The 20,669-nt window shown below is 38.8% G+C and overlaps 1 protein-coding gene across 6 annotated transcripts in view; it reads right to left on the bottom strand.

The window, feature by feature from the left end:
• LOC145687959 (ubiquitin-like modifier-activating enzyme 1) overlaps positions 1–20,669 on the bottom strand; it is a 163,155-nt gene that overhangs the window by 73,236 nt on the left and 69,250 nt on the right. For all 6 annotated transcript variants that reach the window (XM_081761561.1, XM_081761562.1, XM_081761565.1 and 3 more), the window contains exon 2: positions 362–598. In XM_081761561.1, the coding sequence (XP_081617687.1) occupies positions 362–598 (237 nt within the window). The remainder of the gene's footprint in view (positions 1–361; positions 599–20,669) is intronic.

The raw sequence follows: 20,669 nt of genomic DNA on the forward strand, positions 1-20,669 counted from the left end.
ACCTGCATTGAACAATTCCAAGCTAGGATCAATATGTTTTGAGGGGGAAGGGGCAATATGAAACTTAAATGAACAGTCGTTGTATATTGTATGGATCCAAAAACTGAACGCAACTGAACGCTATACCTCACTGTTTTTATAAATTTGTTACGTGTGGCACTTATGGATGCCTCACACTTTTTTGTTTTCGAAGATTATACACATGCACTACGCAGAATCGGTACAAATAAAATTAGAAAAATCAAAATTATGTTTTGGCTCCAGGGATAGAGTTTTTGCTAATACATTGTGGCAGTTAAAGGGTTAACACAACTCTTGTTTATTAATACTATTATTATTATTATTTAACCTCGACACTTACCTGAGAAGATAAGTCCGCATAACTGCACGCTACTCTATCGTGCAGAGTAACAGATTTGACTCCCCCAAGAATAACATTTTTGGCAATTTCAACTCCAAGCCCTGACAATCCTGAAATCAAGATGTCTGATGTTGCCATGCGGCGCATAGCATCGTGGCCAAGAACGTAAAGCTGTCTTGAATACAGGCCTTCGTCAATGTCCTCATTTGGATGTGTTGCTCCATTCTGAGCCATATCCTAGAGGAGGAAGAGAAGAAAATTCATGTAACTCTCCTTAAAATGTATTCAATACAACTACAAACAAATTTATAAGTCAGAACAAGATATTATATAGAGTATCTTGTTACCGTCAACATTTAGACAATAACACTTAAAGAGTAATTGCGATTATAGGTAACGCACGAGAGTTCTTACAGAATTTACAATTATAAAATTTCGTTAACATATAATGGAAGAATATTGTCATATACGCAATACAAATACATATGTGGGTACTTTCACCAATAGGTGTCACCGAAAGTTGCTGAAGTGTAGATTTGGTGACTGTACATACTAAGGTGCAAAAAAATAATGTGCATGTGAAGCCAAAGGTGTTAAAGTGTAAGTACTATTATCATTTTAATAGAGATTCTATACAACAAATTATCCTTCCAGCTTTCTTTGCAGCGTATTGTGCGGGTCACAGAGCTTAGATGCAATTTCGAATTCGTCACAGCAGCATTAAACTGTCTTCCTTATAAATACATACGAATTAATAAGAATATTGTGCTTTGCGAAAGCAAACTTCGAAATCCTGAAAGAGTAGAACATGAAAATAGAGGTAGTACAAATATGGAGTATACATTTTGGAATATAGCCTTAATACTTAACATTATCATGAATATTTAGAAAGGCTCCATACGTCCATGGAACGTCCCACATGTCCCGGTACATTCAGGCTCACAGTGGAAACTTATAAAGAATAACAGGAATAAAAGAATAGAAATATTCTTTGGGTTTTAATGGGTGTGTTCGTTACGGGCCATGTTGGCCACTAGATAAGAAATCTCTTTTTAAATTTGACTAGCTGAACCTGCGCTCTCTACAAAGCACACCATTCACATATGAGCAAGAGTCTCCTTGTCATTTCTCACATCATCTGTACACGTCCCTTTACAGGCACAAGTGAAAGATGTCTTGAAGAAAAAAAATGGCAAGGGACACCATAAAGGGGAGATTTCTTCGACTGTTTTTTTTTCAATATCTTGCACCGTTTGCAAGATTTGAGCCTACTTGCAGTTGGAGTTTCTAATTCATGTATAATCAGTGTTTTTTCTTCTTGCATGCAGTTTGTAATAAGCAAATACATTACGTACACAATTAATTATAATGGCAGTGATATATGGTGTTCATTGGGCAAAACACTCCAAACAATAAAGATTCATCTTACATGTTAGCCTCGAGAAATGGTTATGCTTCGTTTATAATTTGGCCATGAAACAAACGCCTGGGAGATATACAACCCCTATATACAAAAATGTTCTGTTGGAATGTATAACTCATAGGATATGATGCTTTTTTAAAATTTCAACACTTCCAGTGCATTCCTAAAAATTGTAATAAAGAAATAACAGTCACTTTTTTTAAATATTCAATTAGAACTGGATAATCAATACAAAATTCGTAATCGACCAGTGAAAACGACACGTTTCTAGCACTTGTGATTTGATATGTCTCACTGTCGAAAGGATTGGAGACAAACATATGAACTTTTCTTTGGAGACAGACACATAAACCTAGCATTTTGATATATAAGACTAGCTGAACCTGCGCTCTCTACACAGTGCATCATTCGCATATGAGCATAAATCTCCTTCTCATTCTTCACAACATATGTACATGTCCCTTTACCGACACAAGTGAAAGACGTATTGATTAAAAAGCCAAGGGGTATCAAAGGGGAAACTCTTTTCGATTATTTTTTCTCAGTATCTCGCACCGTTTGCAAGATTTGAGCCTACTTCCGGTTGGAGTTTCAAATTCATGTATGACCAGTGTTTTCTTTCTTCTTGCATACAGTATGTAATAGGCAAATACATTACATACACAATTAATTATAATGTCAGTTATATATGGTGTTCATTGGGCAAAACACTCCAAAAATAAATGTTCATCTTAGACTGGAGAAATGATTATCCTTCCTTTTTCACCATTATTTGGCCATGAAACAAACGCCTGAGACATACAACAATATGGTGTTGGGATGTATAATGCGTAGGATGTGATGCTTTAGTTTTTTTTTAAATTTCAACACTACCAATGTACCCGTAAAAATGTAATAAAGAAATAGTGGCCATGTTTTTTTTTTTAAATATTCAATTAGAACTGGACAATCTACATGAAATTTGCAATCGATCAGTGAAAACGTCATCTTTCTCGAGTCTGTAGTTTCCGAGATCTCATTGTCGAAAGGATTGACCACAAACATATAAACGTCCACAACATAGTTTAAAAGAACTCGGAAGATGGCAGCACAAATCACGTGCATTGATTTTAGAGAAGGCTTATTAAAATACAAAGGCTTTGAACAATAATTTTAAAACAAACTTTATGAAAATGATGTATTTAACTAATTTATTTAAAGTACACATACTAAAAATGTTATGTTTGTCTCTGTTAAACGTGAAATCACACACAACCGTAAATGAAAGATTTGAAAGCCAAAGTTATAGGTTGGAGCTCAGGCGCTTTTAATTGCTATTGTAGCATTTTAATAGATAGATAAGAGATGAAAAATTTCAAGAGTCTCGTGGGCAACACACTTCACCGAGGTCTTAGATGTCCAACATTATTTTAGTGTTACACGACTCATACAAAAAACTATAAATTAATCAAGTTGTTGTACGAACAAGATGATGAGAACTGATCACCGTTTAAAAGATACGTAAGTCATTATACAATATATTCCAATAATAATAAAGAGACTTAGATGGTTTAAATGTTATATCACATCATGTGACGCAACCAGGATTTTATTTCGGGAGTGACCAAGATTACCTAGTAAAGTAGTCTGCAAACGACGTGCTGCATTAAACGACGTCTGATATGAACAAAATTGAAAGTTTTAATTCTCTTCATTACAAGAAATTTAGTTATCCATATTATTAACATGCTAAAAGACCTTAAAACAAAAATTCAAATTTACAAATTTTCTGTTATCACTTGGTAATAATCTATCAAGGGATTACAGAAACACAGTCAAGTTTAGAAATACGAGTAATAGACTAACCAAGAATAAACGGAATTTCCACTCTGACTACAAAGAAAAGTCTCATTGGTCCACAGGCTGACTGTTGCACAGAAGTGGCATAGGTGTGGAGGTATGTATTGTTACTGACTGATACCTGCAAAGCTATGCGCTTCACTATGCCAGCTCACGAGAAATTCTGCTCGCATAACTAGTAATATGGCATTAAAATTTTCGTAGTTTTATAAGGATATCAATCGATAAAGTGGGTACAGTCAGCGACAAAAGTTCTTTTCGTTTGATGAAATTAGTTTCGTAAATAACTTCAGAATAGAAGGAATCTGAGTAGAGTTTTCAGTAAAACAAAATAATTAATTTTCTGTACGTTCCAGCCGTACCACCGTTATCCCCAGAGTAAATTTTACCAAACGGAAAGAACTTCTGTCACTTACTGCTTACCACTTACTTGACCACACCTAGAGTGGACGGATGGATCATAGCACGAAACTAGTAGAAACTTAGAAAAATGTTCAGAAAGCGGGAAACATAAGAACATTGCCTTTTGTCTGTGGGGGTTGTTGGCTACAGGTGAGACAGTTATTCGAAACCGACAGAAGTAAACTATTGCAAGACTATATTTCGCATGTGATTCTCATACCTCAATGCAAATTAAGCACACTCTTCACGCACGATGAGTGTGTGTTAGTATGCACATTTTTAAAGATACTGGACAAATGACAAGCAATACTGATTGTTTTTTTTAATTCTCCAAAATTTGTCTCCAGTGCTGCTGTACAAAATAGGCCAGGTTAGTTTCGGGGGGGGGGGGGGGGGAATGGACTTCCCGCGCTCATGGCTGGTTGCGCCACTCATTACATTCTTCGTGAACATCTCATGACGCAGGAGTCTGATAATTTCTAGATGAAATTAAGAGAAACATCGGGGCACGAATTTTATAACGAAACGAGAAAAACTTTGACAATCGAGATTAAACCTACAAATGTTATGAGACGAGACAACCTTATTTCTCGTCTCGCCGGCAACACTAGTTCCGAGGCAATCTTTAAATGGCCAAACGTAGTCCTGGTATTATCCCACAAACAGTGCAAAAATATCTCTCAGGAATTCGCTGGAGGTCCCTTTCCCGGTCATAAATGGATACTCGGATTTCCACAGGATGTCAAAACTGGGACGTTCAATGGGCATGTTACATTTCGGGAAGTACGTTGCTTAGATATGGACAGATGTGAGATTCACGTCTCTAACTTTACTAATTATATGTCTAGTGAGCAGCAGTCAAAAGAAAAAAAAATATGTCTAGAAACTTCATAGTTGCTCTCTTGTTGGTAAAAATCCACACAGTCTAAAATATTTCTCATTTAAAATATAAGAGTTCTAAAAGACCAGAGAGAACATGAACCTCTACTCTTTCTTCTTAATGAAACCTGTCAGTTTTACGCTCCACGGTTATGAAGGATAAACGAGACTGAAGACGATAAATAAAATGTTGGAATCAAGGAAGTGGGAGGAAACGGGAATACACCAAGAAACACCATGCACATATGCTTGTCCACCACAAAGCCCACTTGTAGCGAGCTGGGATCGAATAAGAAAAATCTTTCAGTTTTACGTCCCACGGTTATGCCGGTTAGGCTAAAGGAGACTGTGATTATGAGAAATGAATGAAATGGTGGAATGAAGAAAGTGGGAGGAAACTGGAGAACACCGAGAAAACCCATGCGCACGGTGTTTGTCCACCACAAAGTTCACTTGGCGGGAGCTGGGATCGAATAAGAGATCGCACACATAAGAGATGAGTGTTCTAGCACTGAGCCATCGCGGCCCCATGAATAGTTTGTTAAAAGGCGATATGTGTCATTTAAATACAATAAAGCATATCCCCTTTCAACAACGACCGATTCAATTGGTTCCTTCTACGAGCGGGACTACTGTTAACCAATCATTGAGGCATCAAATTAACAGTGGTCGAGGCATTACCTTAACAGTGCCTACTTATAGTGTTTTATATATATATATATATATATATATATATATATATTAGTATTAAATTCTACGAATAAGTTTTATAGCAATTAACCGATAGTTTAATTCCTTCGGCTGCACCGGCGGCTCTAGAGGAAGTACAATGGTGTGGCAATACCCTTTTGTTTCCGAACCCTGCACATTGGGAAGCAAACGCTCGAATTTCTGGCAAAGTTGTATTTGAGATTAGTTCGTTTAAATGGTAATAAAGACACGTACATGCATGCATTGGTAAATATATTTAATTGCATTTTTAAGGTTTTGAACACAATTTTACAAAATTTAAACATCACTTTTCTGTCATTATGCGAAATTTGAACTATCTTCAAGTTGAAGCTCCAGATTGGGAGTCACTTTCCGAATCACTCTTGCCCTTTTAAATTCAATCAACTTCTGGTAACATTTTAAATAGAGTATTTCTCTTTCAAGTATCCAACTCTTTCTTCAGGGGTTTCCGCAAGCCTGAAATCACGTGGCCTAATGAAATAAGTGAACTTATTTGGTCAGTTGCCCTATTGGAATCAGCGTGTGTTAAAGCCGAACCATGGATGAGTACCTTGTATACAGTTGGATCATAGGCTACCAAGGGTACTCCTTAACAAAAAGATTTGCTGTGTCCAGAGCGTAAGTGCGAAACTTTTCCTTATCTATTTCGTGACCACCAGAAATAGCTTGTAGCACAGTTCTATATCTTCTGATTATATCTATATTAATGCCACAAATCTTTTCAGACGTTTCTTGATTTGCAAAGAAACTTCTGGAAATGTTGCCATCATTGGTGTTTCCATATCCTGGCTTAGGTTTGTCAAATAGTAGGCCCATTTCACTCTTTAATTTTGTCCTGAATGCATTTCTTCCTTCCGGTTGCTATTTTTATCTTATATTCTTCAACACGAACTTGCCACTTTTTAACATGTAGTTTGTGGATAATGTATAGAAGGCATTCATAGTCTGATATGTGCGTGAAGCACTGGCAATGCAAATTCTAGTATTGACGGATCGAGTATTTCTTTACCTAAAACCTTTTCAACGTCTTTGTGTGTATGTGTTAACCTATGGATGTATCGAATGTAACGTATTAAAGAGGCGCATAAACGCGCAGCTTGTAAGCACTTTGGCATGAACATATATCATACAAAATGTCAGTACCTCTCTTTCAGGCATGACCTGCCCTGATACAAAAGAAATCTCTAGAAATCAAAAGTGTACAAGTGAACAATGTTTTTCCTTTAATGATCTGTTCTAAATTACCAGAATTAAAAACATCGACAAGCATTAGACAATAACTAAAGATGAAAACACGGTCTTATCTGATGATATTAAGGACATCTGCAAACTGAACTTAACTACTAATAGCACTAAAGTATAAGCACTCGAACTTCGTCCTGGAGGCTGCGTTTAAACATAGTGGTGAGCGGTAACTATAAGAACTGCCACGTTTAGATTTATCATATAAGAGATGCTCTTCCTTCTATGCCTTTAAGCAGAGCTGCCTTTTACAGACAATTATCAATACATTCCATGCGTTGGTTCAATGGTTTTGCATTTTTTTTTTTCGTTTTTGCCAGAAATTCGAGTGTTTAGCCATACTGTGCGCGTTGGGGCGACGTGAAGGCAGAACATAAGCGGAAATGTCAATATGTAAAGAAATGTTAAAATTTCCGATTGCACTGATAAATTCAAATCGGACGGCTCTCATCGCTTTCTGTCAACTCAATTGGTATTCTGTTAACCTTGGTATTCTAACACGTACGAACATTCCAGTAAAAAATAGAGGAAAATTAAATAAACCTTACGACATCACGAGAGAAAGGTAGATTTCATCTGCTTAGAGTGTAAGATGGATGGTAATATTTTGGAAGGGATGACAGATACCAATGATTTACGAGTAATGCATGATCATAAGTTAACTGTCGTCTTTCCAAACACATACTGTACAAAAAAGTATAAGATAACTCGCATCATATAATTATTAGGTTTCATTATAACAAATATGACACTACGTTACTTAACATAAATACAAGCTTTGAAGAAGTGTATATAGAAGCTCAAGCTGCATTAAGAGAGGCAGCGACCTGGTTTAAAAGAAATGGTTTTGTGCTAAATCAAGATAAAACAAAAAAAGTAACCTTTAGTCTCAATCACTGCAATGATAGAGGAAACTATGATGCATCTGAGGTTAAATTTCTTGGTATACGTATAGACAGCCAACTAACCTGGGAACAACATGTCAAATATGTATGTACAAAGCTCTCCCGAGTGCTCTTTCTGTTAAGAAAATTGAAAGATACAGTTCCTTATGAGTATCTGAGGAATTCATATTTTGCATTTTTCCACAGCATAATTGGATATGGGATTTTGCTTTGGGGTAACAGTAGCCAAGCACATGATGTTCTAGTTTTGCAAAAGAAAGCCATCAGGATTATTGTTGGAACACATGATAAAGAACACTGCAAACCACTATTTATCAGGCTTAAGATAATGACAGTAGTTAATGTATATATTTATCAAGTGCTACTTTACACTAAGCAAAACCTGGCAAATATGACACTCAGAGATGAAGTACATACATATAATACTAGATTGTGTAAGAAAATTGATATACCCTTCACTAGATTATCGAAGATCAAAAATAGTTATTTAGTTATAGGACCAAAGCTATTTAATAAACTAACATCCTCCACACAACAGCTGCCATTTAAGGTTTTTAAGAAAAAGTTATATGACTGGTTAATAACGAATCCATTTTACTTGATTCAAGAGTTTATTGAATGTCAAGACATTGTGTCCTAGTTTGCTGTATCACTTTATTTCAAATATTATTAGATTGTTCATAATAATATTAACCAATAACTGATTGTCTGTATGTAATGATTATTTTATATATATATCTGTATCTATAGCTATGTATATTTCATTCGGACGTTGTCTATTGCTTGTAAAGCTCAATGACAATAAAATATTCTATTCTATTCTATACAAAATAAATTAACAGTATAGAGGCATTAATAGCTTCGTTAGAGAAGTCCTTTTTACTAGTACTGTATACACATAAGAATACAGATACTAGGTACACACTGTCCACCCAAGTCATTATGATCTACTACTTGTTGAACAAATTCGTTAGGCTGACGCAAGAAGCACGGTATAGCAGAACCGCTAGCTAGACTACGACAGTTTTCACTCGATCAGTCAGTGTGATGCTTGTGCGTAGAATGGGGAAGGATGGCGATACATCAGAGTTGGAAATAAAATGAAATCTTTTAGTTTTACGTCCCACGGTTATGCCGGTTAGGCTAAAGGGGTCGGTGATAATGAGAAATGAATGAAATAGTGGAATGAACAAAGTGGGAGGAAACGGAAGAACCCTGAGAAAACCCACGAGCACGGTGTTTGTCACACCAGAGTTGGATTACAGTGGCTGTGAACTACTTTTTAAATATTATTTAATTTTAATAACTATGTTAAAACTATTTTGTTTATTACAAACTAAATACAACTATTATTTAAAAAGTAGTTCACATGATTCCAAGACAATACGATACGTAATCAAATGCAGTTGAGTTCGTTCCTCTAGTCGCTGGCTTAACAGATTTTGGGGGAAATGTTATTCTGGCAACACTGTAAATTCTATGGATGGCAACACACAAAATTCTTTAGGTTTATATTTTCTGTTGTAGAATAACATTATTTATGATTGTGGTAAGTTGCATTACCTCCTTTCACTTATGAAAAACAAGCAAAAGAAAAATGATAAATTTTGTATTATTTTGTAGTATGTCAGACTCCTAATGAGAGTCCGCTGTATTTCATATATAATATAAACGGGATGAATTGAGAACCACCATCTACTGTATGTTGAAGTCTGTTAAAAATTGGATGACGTCGAATTGGTGGTGAGCGATACACCGAGATTTCTCTCTGCCGATATGAATGAAGTAAAGCAAGTTTTCACAAACAGTTCACGTGCCTTTGGCACGAATGATCCAAACTAGTGTTTTACAAAAAGAAAGAGAAAAAAAAGAAGAGAAAATGTAAGAAAAGAAAGTTTCTCAATGAAGCCAGAGAATTTTCGCTGATGTCTCACCATGAGGAAATACTTATTACCTGCATTAAGAAGCATTAAATTTTGGTTTAGACAGCCAAACAAACACAAAAGACAAGGTTCTAATCATACATTATTCAACTAAAAATGATTATCTTGCCATATCCTTCAGTTTGGTTTTAGTATGCAATTATTGCAGAAATAATTGAAAAGGAAAAAAAAGGAGAGAGAGAGAAACAGCTCCAGCTGACCAGGAAGACTCAAGGCAAGAACCACTTCACGAAACCTTAAAAGTGAATTACTTATGCAGAAACCTGTTAACTTCTTATTACTGGAAGCAAAGAGTTAAAATAACTTTTGGGTTAGAGAGAGCAAGTACTTTGCTGACGCAAAATGCATTTATTTTTAATTTGAGGAAAACATTGAAGCGAGTGTTAGCGAAGCCTTTACCATTTGACTCGATTGACAGTTGTGTGTTCGTCCGTCCGTCCATCTCTTCCACGATAACTTTCGTAAAAACCTAACCAATTTTAACGAAATTTGGTACGTGCTTTCCTTTAACAATCGGAAATAATAGTATTGTTTGCGGTTGCAATCCACGAAGAATAGGGGGGATCAAAGGTGGATAAGATCAATTATTTAATACTGGAATTTTTGATTCGGGCAGTAGCACGAATTTACCAGAACAAATATCTTCACAGACAGCAACCGACGCACAAGACGTTTGGTGACTTTTTCGGCGTTTGTGTGAAACAGGCTCTTTTGTTGGAACGGGTGAACATGGAGGACGTCCGGATTATGTTCGTACACCAGATCTCGACGAACGTGTGCTACAAGACATTGGAATAATCCCAATGTCAACTCTAGGGACGTGGCCCTCCAGTATATCAGCCAAAGGAATGTGCTGAATATTCTTCACGATAACCACTACTACCGCACCTCAACGTGTGCAGGCATTATCGCGTGGGGATTACCCTCCTAGAGAAATGTTTTGTTGGTGGTCTTTGCACATGGCCACCATCGTTGTTGGGTTTCTTTTGTCGATTCTCTTCACAGATGAGGCAACTTTCGGTCAGATTGGCATCATTAATCTACACAACCGTCATCTGTGGAATACAAGGAACCCCCATGGAATGTTTGAATCGTCCCATCAGGAACGGTTCAGCGTCAATGTTTGGCCGGGGATTATTGGGGACCACCTACTTGGGCAAGTATTTCTCTCACAGCACCTCGATGGACAGACTATATGGAACTTCTTCAGAACATACTGCCTATTGGAATTATTGTGTCACTGAAGGTACGACGGGACATGTGGGTGATGCATGACGGGAGCTCCAGCCCACTTCCGCCGTACCGTTCGCTAATATCTGAGCAGAATTTTCCCCAGCAGATGGATTGAACAGGGATGTTCTGTTCAATGGACCGCCCGGTCACTTGACCTCAACCCCCTCGACTTTTACTTTTGGAGAAACCTGAAAAGTGTCCTGCGTGCCGAGCCAGTTTCTGATCGCCCGACACTTGAACAACGTATCCGTGCATCAACTGACGCTCTTCTGGGACGATTGGAAGGGGTACGGCAATCCATGATGCGACGAATTGTCGGCCGCGCTGACACCCAAGGAAGATACTTAGAACATCTCTTGTGAAGTTTCCACAAGTACGGACACATAGCTGTGGCATACGATACGGTATTGTCACAAGTTTACACACCATTCGTGTACTGGACGAATGCTCTAATGACAGATTGCCGATAATTATTTGGCTAATTGTTACTACGAAGTGCTTTGTTTCTTTTTCACCCTACTGTGGTTTTCCCTGGATGTTCCCAGTTACACACGTTGAATGTGGTAACGGTATCTATCCATGGTGTTTTTGTTGAAGATTTCGTTCGTATTGTTTCCTATGTGCTATGCATTGTAGGGTCCCTTTTTTAAACACAGTACTATTATTCTTTCGTGTATTTGACTAGACTATAGCGAGCACATTGACTGTGTATTTTTCTTTAGTCGTTCTTGTTCTTATTTTTATTATTCTTATTCTCATCTCACCTCCTTGCCTCCCGCCTTACGGTCATTCCTACGTATTACTTTTCGTTGTTTCCTTCGAAAGTTCTCCTGAATGTGCCCTCTGTGCCACAAGATGAATGTGGTAATGGTATTTATCCAAGGCCTAGGCCGCTACTGGATACCATCCTTTCCCCGGACCTTGTACTGGCTGAAGGACGTTATCCCTCCAGACGTTCGCCCAGCACAGCTCATCACGAGATGTACAGTTATGAAATGAAATCTAAGTTTAACGTCCCATGGTTATGCCGGTTAGGCTAAAGGAGATGGTGATAATGAGAGTTGAGTTGATTTTAGTTTAGCGTCCCTTTCAGCAGCGAGGCTATATGAGACGTGGACCTACTGATTAACGTGGAATCCGAACCACATGAGCTCCCGCCGGGAATCGAACCCGGGTCTGGTGATGGGAAATGAGTGAAATGGTGGAATGAAGAAAGTGGGAGGAAACGGGAGAACCCCGAGAGAACCCATGAGCACGGTGTGCGGTCTTGATTTTGAGTCGTGTGTGGTCATACGTCACGATATGGTTTTCCTTAGAGCAAAAACCTCAGTGAAAATCGTATAAAACCTTATGAATTTTCCAAGATAGCGCACAGTGACGGACATTTTAAAAGTGTGGATACTTCACGTCAATATTTGAAGTCTTGATTACCTCTATTAGGGTCGTGTTTGTGTACCTAAAGCGTATGAAGCAGTGTCTCCGCGCAATCTTAAAACATCCGTCGGCGCATGCTGTGAGCCACAATATCTAGTTTCCTGTGGGTCCTGTGCTAACACTTACTGGTCGCGTAACTGTCTGTGATTCTGTCGCTATAACCCGATCCATATCAATTCTTGGACCAGAAGACAAATACTATGGAGAAGTAATGTTGCCTCCAAGATGAGAAGAGAAATAAAGTTTCCTCGTGTCCTCTCGTATTCTCAATTGTCTTGATTCTCAAACAATTCTTCCTCGTCTCTGTAACCTTGTCTCGTCTCGAAAATTTTTGTCCTGATTTTCTTAGTTTCATCCAAAGTTATTAGAATGCTTCTGCAGGATGAGAGGTCCGCAAAGGGTGTGATATAACAAAATTTAAACCATATTTCTTATTGGCGTATATTGTGTAACGACTTGTGTATCTTTAAACATTAAGTGCTCTTCAATATGTTCGTACACTGCATCAATTTATAGTTTTTACAAAATGAATCATGTAATGTTACAACAGTGTTTGAGATCTGAGACTCGGATGAAATAGTGTTGTCCACAAGATTCGACCAACTTTTCATCTCGTCTCGAAAATTAGGCGAGAACTCTTGAATCTCCTCTCAAATTTGAAAATGTACTTTTCACTTAGTCTTCAAGACAAGCCAAAAATTTCTCGTTTCGTGGACAACACCACGGGGTAAGTATTGGCTGAACAGGATACATGACCATGCATCACAAAAGACATTTTGGAAAGCCAGAGCCTGTAGGCGAAACTATACAGAATGTTTAACTATACCCTCAAACTTACAGACTCTTTCCTCAGTGACTATTTCTTTATTCATTTGAAGTCCTAATTTAAAACGCTGATTTGACTACGAAGCGTAATGTCAAACTTCCTTTCTGAGCCTTGCAATGAATCCTACTAAAGCATTGGAATTTATGAGATTGCCATTCAAATGGGAAGACTGCGAGAATACATTGGAAAATAGATGTTCTTCTGACCACTCTTTTCTAGAAATTCATCACAGACATCGTTGCTATATCTTTGTAAACAAGCTAATTTTATGTCTTACAAACAGGAATGCATCTTATTCTTTCAGTCACTTTGTACGAACGCAGCCTGATATAAAATATCCAGACTGTTCACCTCACCTATGAAGCTGGAAACAAATATTTTGAATTTTACATACTCCAAAAGATTTTTTTTCTTTTTTCAAGTGAAGAAAGCAAACTCCTGAAAGTTTTATTCAACTAAATGAACTATCATAACGAAGAATATTGTATTAAGTATTACGAAATTCCCTTTGAATTCCGTGTGTTAGTACTCTCACAATTCGTTGATCTTCAGTAGGTATATAACACAAAACAAGATCAATAAGGTTCAGAGAGAAAAGGGGAATAAGTTTTTTGGGCCTTTGGCTTCTATAGCCATGTTAGCCCGTCACGTTTGAGGGATGATGTCCCTCGGCGATCACATTATCCGAGGAAAGGGCAGAAATAAAGGATTGGGGAAGAAAGTGTCCTGAGACCTATATGTTAGATACCATCCCAGCATTTGCCTGGTGTGAATGACGAAGCCCTCACTCAGGATGGCTGGCCTGAAAAAGCCTTTACACTTTTTTTTAACAAAGTTTGCTACCACGGGGAATCGAACCCGAGACCGCTTGTGTACAGGTGGAAAAGACAGTGATTTTATTTTACCATGAAAACGTTCCTTTTTTTTTTCTGGACCAATGCGATATACACAATGGCTGACGACTTTAGGAAAAAGGTTCAGCAGGTGTGGATGAGAAGGTAAATGAAGACTGTCTCTTATGATCTCATTATCCTAGTATCCGGATTTCAAACTAGGAATTTAGGAATCTTCTAATTACAAGGAGAATACTCCTGTTGTTAAGGGTATTCATTGTTCAGTCAAGTCTATTTGGAAGTTTCAAAAGAATTTGAAAAAGAAGTAATAAACACATACATCAATATATTTCCTTTGTGGAATTCTGAAGCAGAAAATGCGAAAAGAACACCTTCTATTGTAGTTCGACCACATTGCCTTGACCCACATTTCTGACGGCCTTCAATATCGATTTTGTCCTGAAAGGAACTCTTGAAGCGAACTAAATCTTTTCTTTTCACGTATTTTTGACGAACGCTCTGACTGTTGCCGTGTGTATAATTTCCGACTGGCTTTTAACACGTTACTTTTGAGCGTTTTCATTCACTAAATCAAACGATGCTCCACGAAGAATGCCCAAAATATGTATATTTGTAGCAACAAGTTTGGTTATACTGTTATAACAAACATTGTAATATGTTTCGTGTAGGGATAGGTACAAGGTCGAGCTAAAACTCGACTTGAGTTTCGAGTCGAGTCAAAGGTAATTTTCTCGAGTCGACTTCCGAGCCGAGTCACTGTTTTTGAGGTCCAGTTTGACAGATGGCTTGCTCGTTCAACTCGTTTTGAAACCATGGTCTAATTAAATTGGAAAGCGAAAGCCATGATAAATGTAAGCAGTAATTTGGAATATTTTAGTGTTGCTCACGACAGGGGACATTACTCGCATCTCGTCTCGTTCTTTTATAACGAGACAGCCTCAAATGTCATGAGCACCAATATAAATATATTAATGTAGTTCTTACCATCAAGACAGACCTGAATAGTCGAATTTTTCAGTCCAACTCGGGTAGTGATGTCAACTGGCTCTGCTCGGTTCAATTGAGCAAACAGCTCGAGCTGGCTCGGTTGGGTAAGTTGTTGGCTCGGCACACTTCTCGGTTTGGATCGATAGTGGATGAGCTGTGAGCCTAGCCACTCGAGCCATTGATAACCCTAAACCCGGGTCGAGCAGTTTTGAACATGTTTGGCCGGTGCCCTGTAACTTTCAACAATTTTTGGCTCGAGTCCGCATATTTGCTCCTCCAGAACTCAAACTCAGAACTTCGTGGACGATGTCCTTGCCTCCTGAAGACTTCTCGACGACAGAGATCAGCAACCAACTAGTTTTTATTATTCAGATACAAACCGCCTATCTTTCACGGTGATACACGATATTATTATTATTATTTGCATGTAGGGTACTTGAAGGGAGTACTTGAAACTACACACAGGATTTAGAAGATATAGATAGATTTGGCTAGTGTTTGCTCGACTCGGCTCGAAACGACCCAAATTCGAGTCGAGTTGGAGGAAATTTTTCAAGCCGGGTCCTCGAGTCGAGCTCAAAGATGTCTGTTTCGACTCGAGTTTCAAAGAAAACTCGCTCGTGCCCAACCCTAGTTTCATTAAAGGACAGACGATTTCTCTCTCTCTAAAACAAGATTTACTTGAAGTTAAATTTAGAGTATATGTATGTTCGTGTGTTTCAGTGTTGGATCGCCAGAAGTTGATAAGCATGTGGCTAGGTTTGTCTACTACAGTGTTAGGCAACAACTCTGCCTCTGCACACTTGTGTGCTTGAAAGGAGTGAGAATGTGACGCGGACTGTTACCGATTTTAAGAAATTGAGTTAATGTGTTTCATATTCTTGTACAGCATTTGATTCTCTGACGTATTTTATTGTCTGTACAGTATTCTCGTCTGCAGCTGAAAAAAATCATGGCTGCTAAAGTACGTGTTTCGAAAAAAAAAAATACAGGGAACTAGTTATAAGGTAGCCGGGAGCTACACGGCACAGTGGAAGAGCGCTCACCTCTCGTGTGAGAAGTTTCTGGTTCGATCCCCGTCCATGTGAGATTGTGATATGCAGAAAGTTGTTCGCTTCATATCCAACCACTTTTGACGGGTATTCACTTCAAGAGATACTACGCCGCCATCACCGATCATGTTCTACTGGACCTAGCATTGTAGACTAAACACGGCATCGCAGTTTGCATTGCAGCAAGCTCTGGCTCAGGAAAAGTATGGGAATTCTGTCCCTTTTCTGCTGCAAGCTTTCCACAGACCATACACGATGCGATGGCGGCGATGTTGAAGACACGTAAAAATCCATTGAACTTGCGTCTGGGCTTTTCACAGGAATGTATTCAAACCACAGATGGCCATTTTCCACTGGGATCGCGCTCACTTCTCTCAACTGAGCTCGGACTCGCGCTCATCTCTCTCAAATGGGCTTTCACTTACTCGGGCTCGCGATCACTTCTCCCAACTGAGCTCGCGATCAATTCTCTCAACTGGGATCGCGCTCATTCGCACTCGCGATCATTTCTCTTAACTGGGCTCGCACTCACTTCTCTCGATTGGGTTCGCTCTCACTGGGGCTCCCACTCACTAATCTCAAGTGGGCTTACGCTCACTCGGACTCGCGCTCAATTAGTGAGCCCGAGCCCGGTTAAGCGCAAGTGCCGAGCTCACGTGCGTCGGGCTCGCGAGTTTGGACACCTATGATTCAAACAGAATGACACGAATTCACAATTCCTCTCCCATTTTCTGGTAAAACCTTAGTGGTGTTCCGTCGGCGTCCATTCCATGCAATTGTGGGACGTCTGTCCGACAGATAGGTGTCAGAATGTACTCTTGAAACTATCTCACATTCACGTTTTTGTCCATCTTGCGTATCAGCAACTTACCCTTATCTCCGAAGCCCGTAACAATCGAAGACCAAGGGAAAATTTCCCTGCACTCACGAACAAAGTAGCTGCGCCCTGCTGTCAATGTTACGGTATGTGATAGTCCGAATGTGACTACCAGCAGTGAGATTGGCATTTACGATTCATCCACTACAACTTTCTTCCACTTGGGACCCGCCAGGTACATTTCATACAGTTTCCTGCAGTTCATCTTACGTTCGGCAATATAACGCGTTGGCAGGTGGTGTGCACGGGCCTTTCGCACACACTTCAATCTGATGCGTTTGAGAATTGTTTTCTTCACAGCTGACGGTGCGAGGTGGAATCTGTGGCCCATATCACGTGGAGTCGGATGATTTTCTTGGTACAGCAATCGATCAATCTCCCTTAGCACTACAGGTGTTACTTTGCTTGCAGCCCTTCTCCTGATGGTTTTCGCAGGTGAATGTTTCGCAAGGGGAGCCTGTTGTGTGTTATGGACGTCACTTCGAGTGTTAACCCATTCTCCCGACACTAACAATGTGTACGAACAAAAACTTAGCATGGAAGAGGGCCATTACGTAACTATCCCAATACAGTTGATTTTCGGCGCCATTTGATAATACTCACCAGCAACACTCACGCACCTACAATGTCAAACAATACTCCTGCCAGTAAACCCATAGTTCTAGCAGGATTCGCCAGGTAGCAACACCAAACCGGAAATGGTCGGATATACAGCGAACAGTTTTCTGTACAAAGTCCTGTCCGTGGATTTTTTCGAGGTTCTCCCGTTTCTTCCTGCACTCTCATGCCACAAATTATTTCATAATAATTTACTGCTCTTAATTATTTGCCTCCTTTAGTCTAAAGGACAATCATGAGACGTATAACTAGAAATTTCACTTCATAATGTAGCAGAATTTATCGTAATGATCAAGAAACCACACACAATACCTGAAAGGTTGTTATTGTAAAGAAGTGGTGTAAATAGTCCTGTGTTCACTAGCTACCATCATTTTTTTTTTTAATCCTCTTCCTACTGGTACAATCAATCGGAGAGTTAATTTCCAACTATATACTTGTATGAACCGGATTTCTCGACGTTGACTGAAATTAAAATATCGAAGCAGGAGAAATTCAAATCTTTCGAAAGAAATGCGACTTGCATTGTCGACGATTACTCCACGACTCAAGCGTCCTGTGTGTAAACAGGCAGACGTATCATTTTTAAGGTATGAGTAAACTTATTTACTTTAATACTAACATAAAAGTGTATTTTATTGTATTTCAGGTATCTATGGAAGAATAACTTCACATAATATGGAACTCAAACCTACAATACATTTGTGTGTCATAATAAAAAATAATCCATGTTCATAAATTAATAAATGCACGATTAGATTTCTGTTTAAAGAGAGTAGCAACAGGTTGATTAAAACACGCATATTATAGTGTCGTACAATATTATTTGAGGGGAATAACATTTTGGTGTGCCGCGAAGAGAAAAATACTGCGGAATACTGGTCTACTAGATAAAAGTTACGGCTGACTAGTCTCGAAAATATGTAGTGAAAAAGAGGTCTTCTTTCGGGAAATATATGTTTCTATTAGAAGAGGCCATTATGGAGGCCTCTGTCTCGTCTGGTATCTCAACACGAAAATTGCCTCGTGGGAAATTGGGGAGCATGGTCGCTCAGTGGCAGAGTGCCTACCTCTGGTGCAAAGGTCCCCGGTTCGATCCCCGGCCAAGTAAGTTTGTGGTGGACAACATCGCGTCCGGCAGTTTTCTCGGGGTACTCCTGTTTCCTCCTACTTTTCCATTCCATAAATTCTTTCAAAGTCATTCACTTGCCTAAATCAGTCTCACCTACCCTAACAGACAATAGTGGGACGTTAAACTGGGGAATCCTGCAAGTGGCAACAACGTTAGCTTTCGAGGCTAATAAACATACTACAGTCCAATACTGTCCCACAAGTTTCTTGACACCATATTTCCAGGTGATGAAAGTGATCTTACCTTTGATGAGAAATGAAAATGTTTAGTTTTCTCGACGAAAATAGTCTGTTTATTTCTTAAACGGACACTCAAGGAACAAGAAAAAATATACTAGCTCTAATTCATTTTTGCACCACTGGACTACTTCAAATATGAAAAAAAAAATCTTAATATCTCACTTTCGGTTTAAGAAGATGGATGATTAAAGTAATTAGTTATTGATGAATTGGACTGGAGAACTCGGAGAAAACCAGACAGACACAGTGTTGTCCACAATCTCGCATAGCCGGGGATTGAATCAAGGACCTCTCGTACTAGACGTGATCGCTTAAACACTGAGTGACCGTGCGTAGTACCTCCGAATTGAAATCTAATAAAATTTTCATATGGTATCGCAGGAGTTGATCAACTACCCATTCTACTTCTTCGTAAAAACAGTCTTTTGTGTTGTCCTCATCTTTTGTTGGGGTCTGTACATTCAGAATAATCATATCACACCACCGACCCTTAATAATAATAATAATAAAAGAACGTCTATCATTAACAAACTCAGCACGGTTTAACTGCTGATATTACTCTACTGTGAACCAAAAATCCTGTTCCTAGTTGGTGATTTTTATTTCCTTGCCCGTCAGAGAACGTAAAATTTCCGTATTTTATTGCTCTTTCTCCCCATCTAACTCGTTCAAGATTTATAACGCGCCTACCCTATAAGAACTTCTTATATTTCATTTTCCAAATCTTATGTCCATTTTATTTTTCTGAAGTCGTGCCAAGTTATCAGTCCCGGTACGAGGCTTCTATGAATGTTTCTGAACAAGTGCCTTTTACAGGATGAGAGGTTGTTAGTCTCACGTCAAACACCCAAGCTGGAGAGGACCACCCCATGACGTCTGTCCATGACTGCTTATTCAATATATTCGCAGCTAACCTCTATATCTAAAGGCCGCATTCTCAATCCGCAACCTGAGGACAAGTCATGCCGTGGTGACAGGAACCCACATTACGGCCCAGTAACTAGTAACTGAAATGCTATATTTCTTGTTTTAACAAAACTGTGTTTGATAGTGTGTTTTCTTTCTTGGTATATATCACTCACTCTATGGCTTAAGGATTTCAAAGGTTCATTGTAGAAGAAACAGAATACTTCCATTAGATTCTATCCCCACTGGCGTCCCTGACATGTAAAATTGGGGGGGGACATCAAGGAAAGTGCTTTAAATGGTACTACCAAGCCCAACCTGTTTATTATCTTCGATTCCATTTGTTAGCTTTTTGATTACCTTCACGGATTCCCTTAGGTATATCAACAAGTCTGTTATAATCCTTATAATCCTTTCATAGCCTGAATATTATACTCCAAATAGCGTGGTTATTCTGTCATTAGTAAATAAATTAGAATAAAATATTGAATATTTTGTACTTTAAAATATTGAGGGGGACGCGTCCCCCTCGTCTCCCCCGCCAGAGACGCCCATGTCTATCCCTATAACCAAGTCAATCCAGTGTGAATTATTACTACTCATTGCTACAACATCCTGATTTATATTATCCTCCCAACTTCTTTCTGGTCTAACCAAAATATCTTTCCCTTTAGGCTTTCTGACCAGGGGCGCACACGTGGAAGTTCCGGGGGGGTCCGGGCTACCAAAGGAAACTTCGTAACTAGACATGCATTTTACACTTAATAAAATTACACTTGTTTAGC

The sequence above is a fragment of the Thermobia domestica genome, chromosome 6 (assembly GCF_964235325.1).
Source record: "Thermobia domestica chromosome 6, izTheDome1.hap1.1, whole genome shotgun sequence".
NCBI classification, from domain to species: domain Eukaryota; kingdom Metazoa; phylum Arthropoda; class Insecta; order Zygentoma; family Lepismatidae; genus Thermobia; species Thermobia domestica.